At 36.8% G+C, this 12809-nt stretch overlaps 1 protein-coding gene across 1 annotated transcript in view; it reads left to right on the top strand.

Moving 5' to 3' along the window:
* The window catches only part of LOC104621547 (type II inositol 3,4-bisphosphate 4-phosphatase-like), a gene marked incomplete at both ends in the record, with an annotated part of 67401 nt that overhangs the window by 22644 nt on the left and 31948 nt on the right, over positions 1-12809 (top strand). The window contains 2 exon segments of the mRNA XM_010288063.1: positions 6619-6723; positions 12611-12719. Of these exon segments, the coding sequence (XP_010286365.1) occupies positions 6619-6723; positions 12611-12719 (214 nt within the window).

The following is a 12809-nucleotide window of genomic DNA, read 5'->3' as shown; positions in this document are numbered from 1 at the left end:
ATAAAACACATAAAAATGAAGTATTTGTAATCACTTTGTTTCTGAAATACTAACAGATGCCCTATTTCCTCTTCTGATTTTTTTTCATGCATTCCATCAGTTTTTCACAGTTAACATGGTACATGGTTACACAGCAGCAAAAAAAAAATTGAAAAAGTGGTGGTGGGGGGTGGTGTTTTAATTGCACATTCCCTTGAATATGCTGCTCTCCTAGTATTGAATACCATCTGCCAATTGAAACCAGCCTTAGAGGTACTTTTGTCAGTTTTTCTTGAAACCTAACTTAAGTTACATTTAACAGTCTGCAGGAGAACAGTAACATGTAGCTACGCTTTGCATATTCTTAGTGTAGTAGTTGTCATTGCCCACGTTGCGCCAGAAAAACACAGAATTAATACAGGGTGGGCAGTCTGTCCTCAGTCCAGAAATAGCAGTATGTATTGCCTTGCTTTTTTTCATGTGGAGACGGTGGTCTTATATTCTGATGTGCACTGGGTCCTTGTTCAGTTAATACCTGCAAGAGTCAGGGACTATAATGTGTTGTAGTGTCTGCATGCCAGTGGGATAAGACGGCATCAGTGACAAATGTGCAGGAAAGGCAGCTGGTCTTTTCCTCCTGTAGTAATTCATACTCATTAAAAGAACAAGAAAAGACTGCAGAAAGAATTATTTCTTCTTCTGAATTTCTTTTCATTTGATTGTTCACAAATCATTCAAGGAACTTACGATAATTCTTTCCTATTTTGTGAGACTACTGGAATTATATCCTGGATAACACTGTATTTTTGGCAACGATGTCTGTCTTTTTATAGTATGCCTTTCTGTCTCTTCCTGCTGGTGCACCTTCTCTCCCCCACCCAGTTTTTGAGATGTTCTGGAAGGAAATGGGCACATTTGTTCTGAATTACTACAAAGACCTTGTTGTTGGTTTTGCTTTCTTGATGGTGTTACATTTCTAACACCAGTCCTCACAATCACCATCTCAAATATGTGGTTTTGATGACTGTGCTGCCATTATTGCTTGCGTATGTTGTTTCCCTCTATATTCTCACCACTAGATGTTCCCAGTGTGGCCTTACTCCCACAATTGTGTGTGTAGGCAAAGCAGTTCTAATACAGGACTGAGCCTGTGATTTTTCTGATTGCTCTGGGATAGCTTTCTTGGTCACAGGAAAGGAGAAATCCTGTTTTAGTGTATGAACAAAAACCAGTCTCTAACTGAAACTAAGCATTTTGGGATCAGTTGATCACCTGCTTAAAAGTGTGGGGGAAAAAGCTCATCTGTTAAAATAAATGTTGTATGAAAAATTGCATTTGGGTTGCAAAAGTGTAATTTCTTGTATTTATGATCGCTTACCATCATCAGAATATTCCAGTTCTGATTTCGGCAAACTAGCTCCTGATCCATTGTGACCCTTCCTGTGTTTCTGTGTTTTAACTGAAAACATATTTTAATATATTTTATTGATTTGCTGATTAAATTGTGAACACACTTCATAAAGTATCATATGAAGGCAATAAATACAGATTATGAAGGAATCAGTGTAATAATTATCCCTTGCAGGGAAATATTGAAATGACCTTTTGAGATTTAAAAAAAAAAAATTTGACAATGTAATCTATTAAGCATAAATCCTGCAAGGCCTGTATTGATCCAAGTGAATTTGAAAAGGGTTAGTGATGTTAAATGACCTGTCTTCGCTGTGGTTTGAGAGAACTGCAATGGACCAGGGAACCTGAGATTATTGAGGAAGACAGAACCAGCACATGTAAGAAAGAGTAGGAACATTTCTTCGAAAACAAATCAGAAAACCAAAGCAACCTAACAATTGTAGTGAAGGTAAGAAATAATGAGGAGGTGTTAATTTTGAGGCCAACAGTCAGGTGCATACCTAAATCTCGTTTCTGCAACAACCCTTTTTCTGCCCCCCTTGCTAATATGGTGCCAGTAAAATACTTTTTTGTACTTGGAAAACCCCTGATTTTTACATCTTGTCTGAAAAGTTACTTTAACATTTGAAAACTTGCTTTATTGTGATCAGTGGTATATGTGCACATTCTAAAGCCAAATAATAGCACAGTCCTTCTAATGAAGACAGTATTTACTTTTAACCCTGCACTGTAGTATTTTTTTTTTCTTATTCAACCACTAATTAAATTAGGTTATAAATCCTCTGAATAGTGAGTGTCCCTTTAAAGTTCTTCCTTAGAGGTCTAACATTTTAAAATTATAAATATGAAGGGGACGGGCAGGGAGATGTACTATGTGTGTGTATGTAGAGCTAGGCTAAAATCTCAAATCTGCGTTTTGATCCTATAGGCAGAATAGGATTTGGCTGCCCAAAAGTAAAACATAGAGCGCATTCTTATATGCTTCTATTGTCCTTACTTGACTTCAAGCAGATTTTTTTTTCTTCCTAGATCGTTTGAAAAAGTAATTGCAATTTGCTGTGAAACAAGAGATTAATCTCCCTGTATATAGTTTTCAGAAGTTTGTGCCTACTGCTTTTTTTTTTTCAAAGGATTAGGATGGATGTAGATAAAATTCATTTCATGTTTTAAGATACCCTGGTTCCTCTTCCATTCCCATTTGGGATGGTTCTCCTCTATAAACAGTACACATTGTAACTTTAAAAACAAGATTATAGTGTTTGATAAGAAAGCAAGACAGACATGGATTTGACTTCATACTGTAGTTGCTCAAAAAATAATGTTGAGAGTACATTTAGAGATTGGAAATGTAAGTATTCACAAGGTAGAAAATGATAAGATTAGAGATGTGAGTAAAACTTTAATTCAGACTTTTCAGGTCAACATATTTCAACAGTCTTTACTTTCCCATTGTCAGTGTTTCATGCCAAAAAAAGATTTTGCTTTACCGTTCGGCCTGTGTAGGCATCATACTTCATCTTAGTCAGCACATTGCCCACATGAGGGTTGAGGCAGTCCTTTCCATTCTGAAACAGCTTGAAAATTGCAGTGCTCTGGAGTACCCCTGCATCTGCGCTGGAGATCCAGCTCTGCTCGGAAGTAGGCACCCATCCTAGTAGGGGTCGTTTGCAATCAGCAGTACTTCTAGTTAAGAACTGGACAAGGTTGGTTTTCTAAACTGGATCAGGCTTCTGTTATCTGGCCTCAGATGCAGAATTTCTGAGTCAGGTTGTTATTTTGGGAGGCCTTATCTTAAAATAAGGCCTGCAACTGGCTGCATTCCTCTAGGAAAGCAATGGAGTGCTTTTGTCTTTGCTTCACCACCATGTTGGCAGCTGGAGATACGTGGAAGCACTAACTCATTGACACTCTTCTCCCTCCTTGGTAGATCAAAAGCAGGGTTAATGTTAACGTGTTTAGCATTTTTGCTTTTTTTTCTCACTGAACAATTGCTTTCTTTAACAAGTGGCTTTTTACATGTCATAAACAATTCTGAAGGCAATTCTGAAGGACCAACTCCATCTAAGTCATCTAGGTGCAAATATCTCCAATGTCCTTTTGTATCAGCGCTAGGGAAGACTCTGTTCACTCATAAGCAGTGTATAGAAGGGGAGATAGCATCTGTAAGTAATTTTTTTCCAAAATACTGCCACATTTCTTCTATACAATCATATGTTGGGTTTTCTGAGAGATACCTACTTCATGCTCAGCTGAGCTATTTGTGGAATTTAATGGAGGAGGCTGTTGTTAGTAGACTACTTAATTTGTTTTTAAAATTGAGAGATTGCAGTGAAAGCATCAGGAGACTGCATTAGTGTCAGACAGCAATTTTGGCTTAGCTGCATATTCGCTGAAAATGGAGGTTTAAGGAAGTTATTTAAGTTGCTTTGGCTTATCCTCAAACATGGGTGAGATTTTAGAGAATGCCAAGTATTTTTGTTTCAAGGAAACGTAATAACAGGAATCTAAAAGGATTAGGTAACATCAAAACAAATAATTTCAGGTTAATCTGAAACACAGATTTGGTGATTTTGGGAGGGAATAGAACTTTGAAACTTTTGTTTGTTTGTTTTAGTTTGACCTGAAGTGATTTCCTGTGCCGCCCCCCCCCCACTTACCCCCCTGATTTTTTTTCCCCTCATTTCAGTCATCAAAATGAAAATTCTGTTATTCATCCAGCCCTAGAAGAAGAAGAAAAGACAATCGAGGTTAAGGCAATTGAATATTGCTTTGGAGAATTGGACACTATCCCTGCCTCTGTCACACAGTTCCTTTGTGACACTAGGCAAGTCAGACTTCAGAAGTGGTTAGTGTGTGGTGTTCTTTTTTTGGAAGCCTGGCAATAGATGCAAGCTGTTTTGCAGAAGTACTCAGTACTTACGGATGTAATTCAGCTCACTGGGAGCTGTGCCTCCAAAACGGAATGTGATGTTGCATTATAATGCGTGCGCTGCAGAATGAGATTCTCTGTATCTCATATTGATGCATTCTTTCTTAAATGCTTCAACCTTAAGTTATTCTCTGCCATTAGAATGAGTAAAATTATAACCCTTTTACTCACCCAGCTAAAATTATTCTACAAACATTTGTAAAGCCCTTAGAAACTGTAGTGATGCATGCAGTAGACAGATTTGAGAAAATTAATAATCCTGTCTTTGTGGGAGGCTTGAGGAATATATTTGAATCTGGATAACGAAGTAGAAGTTGGAAACAAAATATTGAATCACTGCTGCGAAAGTGAGCAGTAAAGACCCTAAACATTCAATGACCTGGAAGAAGCTAGCATGTAGTATGTCATTGAAGTTTATTGCACAGTTCCTCTTCAGGTGGATGTCAGGTGAAGGTTGCATCTATATTGTGGTATTTCCTAACTTTGAAGAGTTTAATCTTACAACAATAATAACACCACCTATTTTAATAGAGAGAATGTAGTTTTCTTGGTCCTTAAGTACAACTTACTAAGTTATTTAAAACAAACGAACTATACTGAAAGTTAGTTTTATCATATGGCAAACTGGCAAAAACAGATTGAGATATTAATTCCACTACATGGATATCTCATACCTGAGTAACAGAATAACTGATAGCAGTGGGTGGTTATTATCCCATATGTTTCTGGCACTGGACAGGAAGGGATTCTTGCTTCATGGGTCTTCCCTGAAAAGAGAAATAACAAGACTGGGCAATGCTGCATGTGTTCAGCTCCAGGGAGAGCAGGCTTTCCTCCTGTTCTCCCTCCTACTCTTCTTTTGCCAGTCCCTTTTAATCTGCTGTTAGCTCATTCACCTCTTAGTCTGCCAGTGTTTCCTTGTCGCCGATCCAGTTATCATTCCTTAAGCTTTGATCTTGGTCTCAGCTGAATTCTCATAAATAATCTGCCCCCTTTCTGTTTTCTTTCCTAATGGTTTCCAACCTCCTCACCTGCACTGTTCGCATTTCTTTTCTGATACAGTTTGAGTTCCCTTCACTGCTCCCATAATTTTGCCTTTCTGCATTTCCCAGATGCAGGTTTCCTGCTATTATTCCTCATCATCTGTGACTCCTGGTTTAAGCCTGCATCCCCAGGTTTCCTATCAAATCTGAATCTTTGACTCCTGTCAGTTGCTTTTCTTGCTACTGTTGCTCTTAATTTTTGTAAAATTATAATGTTAAGTTACTAAGCTTAGGCAGCAGCCTAAGCTGATCTGGAGCATCATTGATGCCCTCTGGCAATGTCATTTGCATTGGGAGGCTCATGTCAGCATCTGTGACAGTTTCAACAGATAGCCTCTAGGAAATCTTGATTGATCAAGTCAACAAGAAGAATGTCAAAATTTCCTTTATCTCTTTTTTTTCCCCAAGAAAAGGTCAAACCTTTCCAAAGTGTTTGTTTTTTTTTAATCCCACCTGAATCAGAGGAGTTTTAGTCCAGATGATCAATAGTTGGCAAAATGATAGGATGCTGAAAGAATGGTCTAAGTAAATGTTGGGCTACCTGAGTGAGAAGGTAGGACCACTTCTCTTCCCTAATCTACACCCTTTTCTTTTATATATATGCTGTATCCAGTACCTCCAGGGAAATTAAATTTTCATGCTGTCAAGCTTTAATTATATTCCTTTATACCACCATAGACTTACTCATAATATCATACCTTTGAAGTATGCAACCAGATTTTTTTTTTTTTCCAGAGCATTGTGCTTCTTGTGATTATGGCTTTTTAGAAAGAAAACTAATTTATAGCTTTTCTGAAGCTACTTTATATTTCTTTATTTGAACTTTCTAGGAAGAATGCATAGCCTAGGCAATATAATACTTTTGTTTTAAGAAAAAAAATATTACTTGGTGAAAATGTAGTACCATCATAGCTCTGTACCCCTGTGTTTTTAGCACATATAATAAACATAATGCACATTAACTGTGACATAATTTCCAGCAGAGTACAGACTGATTTCAGACAGCAGGAAAAATATCTATCACCTTGAATAAAAAATTAGATTGTTCTGTGAATTAAAAGCTGTTTTGTTGCTTCCATTATGGATACATGCTGAGAGTCGGTTAGTGAACCATTCTTCTCCTAATATACAATTACACATTAAAAGTCAATTAAAGACAACTCCTAACATACAAGTACTGTCCTCACGCTAAAAAGAAGACAAAACATCTGCTGGGTGCTTAAGTTAATGATTCTTTAAACTTTTGTTTTTCAGGTTCTTCCTTCAAATCAAGCTGTAGCAAAGGAGAGAAGACATTAGAATTCATCCCAATAAATCTTCATCTGCAAAGAATGCATGTGCATAGTCCTCGATTAAAAGGTAAAGCATATTCTGTGGAGAAATTCCCTAAGTATAACAACATATGCTTTGAAATGCAATTAGAATTGCAACTGAGAGGTATGGTTGCCATGTTAGCCCTTTTTAAGATGTAAATATCTTTATATATCCAGTTTCAAGGATGAACATTAAGTGGGCTTCCTTTCAGATTAAACCTTAAAACCACAATAGAACTGAAAGGTATGCTGTTCAGAGAGTTGAATCTTGGTAATTTTGAATTTTTCAGTGAATGGAAGGATATAGGCAACAGTCTCGTTAAACTTCGTAGGTGGGACATAAAGATGCTACAGATGAAAAACATGGAAAGCAACAGTATTAAATTGATTATTTTTTATTAAACTTATGTGCAATTTTGGCTTACGTGGATTTGGAGAAACAAATATCACAAGAAATACAGTGATTTTTAAAGAAAATTCAGAGATTCATTTCATGTTGCATGTGTTTTGCCAATCAGTAAAGTTTGTACAGTATTAGCTTGTTTGTAAGATTCATGCAATATGGCTTGATACGGAAGGTTTCTTGAATGACTAGGTTGTTGCTTGATTTTTTGGCTTGGTGGTTGTTCAGGTTTTTTAATAAAATCAAAATCAAGCTTCCAAATTCATTATTTAAAAATCTGTACTGCTGTACAAGTGTTTAATTTTTCATTTTGTTTAATGGGCTCTAGAAACTTTCTGTGTGGTTATTTCCTGCCTTTGTTTTGTGTACATATCTGGAACCTGCCTGTCTTGCTGAAGGGTTTGATTTCCTTCTCTCAGGTCTGTGCATCTGCTTCTAAAACCCAAGCTTTCAGTTTTGGATGTTGTTTGGTATATTTCTAGAGCAATTGAGTATGTGCTGTCCGTAGAGGACCACACTTAAGTAAATCATGAGATCAAAGAAGTGACCAGCTTGCCCAAATTTTTCTACAAATTCTGAAACCTGCACCCAGACATACTGCCACTGAGATAGATCAGAAGTCTTGAGTCTGTGCTGAAACTTAGGAATCAGGTCCAAAGTTAAAGCTATGCAAGGGATTTCTCTGCCTCATCTTCTGAAGCCACAAGTTTTAGATACTGATTGCAGATCTTGGAAAACTAAGGAGTGGTTAACTAAACTTCTTTTAAGTTCTTAAAATAAATTCCAGGGGTGTTGTGCTCATTTTTTTTCTGTGATACTCCACACAAATAAGTAAATGCAGAATAAATGTTCACTGAAATGTATTGGTAACCTAGGCGTGGTTAAAAATACTCTGTTGTAGCAGTGCAGAACTAATGCTGTCATGATTCATACCGACACACTGCACAACGTTCAGTAAGATTCACATCCGTCTAGGGCATCAGCTTAATTTTTCGTTGTGATCCATAATGCCAGAAAAGCCAGTCTTACCTGTTTTGTTTCTAAGGTGGTTGGGTTTTTTACCACTGTGCCACCAGGGAGAGTGATAGAGCACAGCACATTTCCTCCCAGAGACTGCTGGGCTGAACTCACCAGGTGATGCGAGTTGCACGGTTCCATTAAGGACAATGTTAATTCTAAACTTAATATATCCTGTTTTTGAAGAAGCCTTAATGATCCCAGAGCTACTTGTGCCTAAATCAGCTTATTCAGTGCTACCCTGTGCCACATAAGCATTTGCTTAGTGTTAAGTGCAAGTATCTTACTGATTGTGCTGAAAATACTGCGAACTTCTAATACCTTCTGGAAAGGGGGATAATTTTCTGTAATATTGTCTGTGATTCTGTTTAATACAGAATTCTGTTGCTGGTGCTTACATACAGTTTTAGCAGCATCCTTTACAGATAAAAGATTATATTGATACATACATATGAGCAAATCATAGTGCAGCGAATAATTTGTTCATAAATTGAGATCTGTTAAATTTGCTGTCAACTGTAGAAACATGGAAATTAAACTCTGTAAGGTTTTTGCCTTATAAATACACTCTGCATCTAAACACATTGTACGACAGTGAATACAAACAATAATTATAGGCGTATTATTCTGTGTACTGCTGATGTTCATCCACATCCATGCTGGAACATAGGGACTTCTGATTATCTGTTAGATACTGTATTGGTTCAATATTTTGTTATTTCTTTTACTAATATGACAGCACAAATTTTAATTTAGCTGATGCTTTGAATTTATTTAATTAACTCAAAAGCATTTTTAGATTTGTAATGACTAAAGGTGTCCAGAACCTTAATTTTACATCTTTTCAAGAAAACCTTTCTGGGAACAGGGCATTGTTTGTTTATTTGCTAAATAAAACAGTGGGATGAAATATGCCGCTTAATCACCCACAACTTTTACACTACTTGAGTTTTGTTTTGTTTTTAATGAATTTTGTCCTTTCTTCTCCATAACCACTTTGCTTGTGGCATATGGTTAATCCATAATTGAAAAGGGTACAGAAAGAGATAAATGTTAGAACCATCTTCTGAATTTAGAACTTCGTTTAAATTATAGAACCCTCCCTTTTTTCTTTAGCTAATGTTCGCTCCACTGACATGAGAATTAGCTAACACTGTTCTCGTTACACCCAAGTTTAGAGATTGCGAAATGTTAATAAAGAGAACTTGGGCTAAAATCAGGGAATTTCTGCCTACACATATTTTTGAAACACTGACACCTTAGTTATGGGGAACTCTTTTTATTTCTCTATATACAAAATGGGTTCCTCAATATATTTAGGATAGTCTGGTAATACTATAGTATAAATATAACACAAAGTAATTGAAGATTGTTATTATATTTGCCTTTGGCTGGAGAAATGATTTCTGTACCTATTCCATAGCCACTGTCCCATCTGTTTCATTTACCGAAAAAAGTTTCATTTTATGAGCACTAAAGAGTTGTGTCTTGTATTAGATATATACACTTCGAACAGTTTGTAGCAATTGCTAATCATTCTGGAGTAAGCAGCACTTTGACATCAAGTTAGTCTTTCTCATCTCACGCTTTGGTTGGCACCTGGAATATAACCAGGAGACTGATAGGAGAAGAGAAAAAAAAACTAAAATAAAAAAAAGCGTGTAAACATTCACAGAGGTGGTGAATAAACAAGCTGATGAGCCATAAAGCTGACGTTAACCTTTACACTGCTGGGTATCTTAATTTTGGGAATGCAAGATAGGTTTTAATCCCACCTATCATGTGTATGCACATGGATATGTGCTTTTTTGTTCAACATGTTCAATAACAGATTTACTTTTACTGAGCTTTGATTTGGGTTGTTATTGGGTGCAGACATGGAATAGAAAATACCTGTGTGTTTAAACTTCCAGTAAGAACAGCTTTGAGAAAAATACTGTTTCATTATGGAATATCTGTATCCCTACCCATTTAATAAACAACAAATTTTGCTTTGTTCATCATACTACAGAAGTTAAATTTATATATTGCCATAGCTTTGCTTTTGTCCCTGTTTATACATTAAGTGTGCTTGTTTTAAATAAATTTGGTGGACTGAAGAGGTAATATTTTTTTTTCTTCTGGCTAGTGTGAGACGCTGACTGCCTCCTGTGAAGGCAAGCAGGTTGCTTCAAATTTGAGGTTGAGCTATGCTTGACATAAAATCCTTCAGCTCTTTAAACTGGTCCGACAAAGTTTAGGCTTATGGAACTTCTGCCATGTTGCTGTGGTTGTCTCTGTGTTGCAAAAGCTCTGTGTTTTATTCTGGGAGAAGAAATGAGCAGGTAGTTTATATTTCTGCACAGTGAAGGAATTGTTGGTTTTTGGTGAGTGTGTAACTGGTTTCACTTGTATAAATGGGAGGTGAGTGTATCTTTGAGTCAGAATAATCAGTATGAAGTGATGATTGATTTAAAGCTTAGTTTCCTTGCACTCTAATCTTTTGCATTTTCTTCCTTCAAATTCTCAAGTAATTATTTGAGGAAGGGTTGGGGGGGTAACATCTATTAATTAATAATTTTGGGGGAGCACGCTGACAAGGCATTCCTCCCGAGTCTTGCAGCGATTTCCAGTGTACTGTGCTCTGGAAAGTGGGAGTGAGACTGCCCCGTGCCCATCACCAGGGTCATAGACATTTTCTTTTTATTTGCCGTCCTCACTTTCCCATGTTCGTTTGCGTGGGGTGGGTGCTCAGCTGCTCTGGGTGTGCTTGTGTCTCAAACAGCTACTCCTGGACCATGCTAAGAGGAGGCCACAGACTGAATGAAAGCTTCCTTACTGGGTAAATCCTCCTCCTCAAAAGTAGCTGTAAGCAGGGTCACTATTTATTTTTAAGACAGAGTTGGAAAAAGCACCAGGCTTTAGTCTTTTAAATGTAGTTTCATCAGTTACCTGTAAACATATTCAGAAGCCATTATCTAGTCAACCTGATGGGTTCATCTCGTATTTTGGTTTTAAGGAATAGAACTACTTATTGTCAAGTACCAATGGAGCTCTAATAGCCCAAGATTATGTATTATGGATAAATCTCTATGAAGACCTGAAAGAATGGGCTGTTTAAGAATCTTGAAGCTCACCTGAGGCTAATGAAATTATGTCATTTCTCCTTTTAAGTGGAAATTGAAGAGTCACCAATTCATTAGAGTTCAAATCAATTTGAGTGAATGTGCTTTGAGATTCAGCTCTGGAAGTAAAACATAGTTCATTAACTGTGAATCATTTGTACAGTGTTCTTGCTTTTAGGGATATTTATCATTAGAATGCAAGAAAAGTTCTATTTTAGGAGAGGATTAGACTGTAATTTGCATGGAAATCTTCCTTGATGAATGAAATAGCTCACAAAAAAAAAATCCTCTGATGTTTCCTTTAAAAATACATTTTAAGAATGAGGCATTCTGGCCTGTATCTTTGTACCTCCAGTGAGCTTGGGCACAAAACAGGTACTGTTTAGTGCAAATGTAAATTCTACAAATGTAAATTTAAACTTTAAAGGAATAATTATTGTGGTTTGGGACCCAATTAAATCTTCATCTCTGCACTGACAATCACAGGCATAAAAAGAGAGGCTGTTTTTAAAAAGGCGTTTCATGTCCAGTTCCGTAAGTGTACATCCATAGAAAAAGTTCATCACATATGTCGCAAAACATCAGGTACATATAGAGAGTAACAAGTGTTTGTTGTTTCAGCAAAAATTTCAATAGTATAGTTTATTTCCCATTCTGGTAGCTCATTCAAGTGAAAACTGACTTGCTTTCTATTTATAAGCATATGTAAAAAGTAACTATATATCATAGAACAGAGCTCTTCAGTTTAGCATGAACCAGGTAATTGTATCTGAAAGTGGAAACTAAACAAATTCAAACTAGAAAAGAAGTGGAGAATTTTACTAGTCAGATTGATTAATCATTGGAGCAACTTCTCTGGGAACTGCAGTGAATATTGTCACTTGAACTCTTAAAATCAAGATGAAATATCTCTCTTTTTTAAAGACATGCCTTCACTGAACCAGAAGACATAAGCTTGATGCAGGAATCATTAGCTGTAATTCTGTAGCCTATATTATTCAGGCAGTCAGACTATTCCATCATAACGGTCTCTTTTGACTCTAAAATGTGTGAATCTCTGCATCTCAACACGACTACAAGTTAAATGATGGGAAGGGTAATAAAGTGAAATACACAAAGCGCCAATTTCCTTGGCAGCTTTGTAAACTGCAGAGCTAGAATATTGTTCTACACTGTGCCATATAATTTAGATGTAGCAATAAATCAGGTAAACTTTCTAAGGTGTGCAGGTGGCTGGATGGAAAGATTGATTAGCTCTTGGGCCTCCTTGAGACACAGATTCTCGATTATTCCTTGGGAATAATAGACTTGTCCTCATGTCTTGCAGAGTAGATATCATAGTGTTGCTGTACCTTGGGCCTTGGGCATAGGCACATGCAAATCTCTGTGCTTGTCTGTTCCCGTTTTAGATGCTCTGTATGATGTCATCACCGTGGGAGCCCCAGCAGCCCATTTCCAAGGATTTAAGAATGGTGGTCTCCGAAAACTGCTCAGTAAATTTGAGGCAGAAAGACGGAAGTAAGTATTTTTGTAAGTAGCTAGGAAAATTTCATTGAAGTTGCATTAAAATGTTATGAGCTCACTGAGTAACAAACCAGTTTATCCTGC

Source organism: Phaethon lepturus, unplaced genomic scaffold (assembly GCF_000687285.1).
Source record: "Phaethon lepturus isolate BGI_N335 unplaced genomic scaffold, ASM68728v1 scaffold6595, whole genome shotgun sequence".
In the NCBI taxonomy this organism is placed as follows: Eukaryota; Metazoa; Chordata; class Aves; order Phaethontiformes; family Phaethontidae; genus Phaethon; species Phaethon lepturus.
This window is presented reverse-complemented; position numbering and strand designations above follow the sequence as displayed.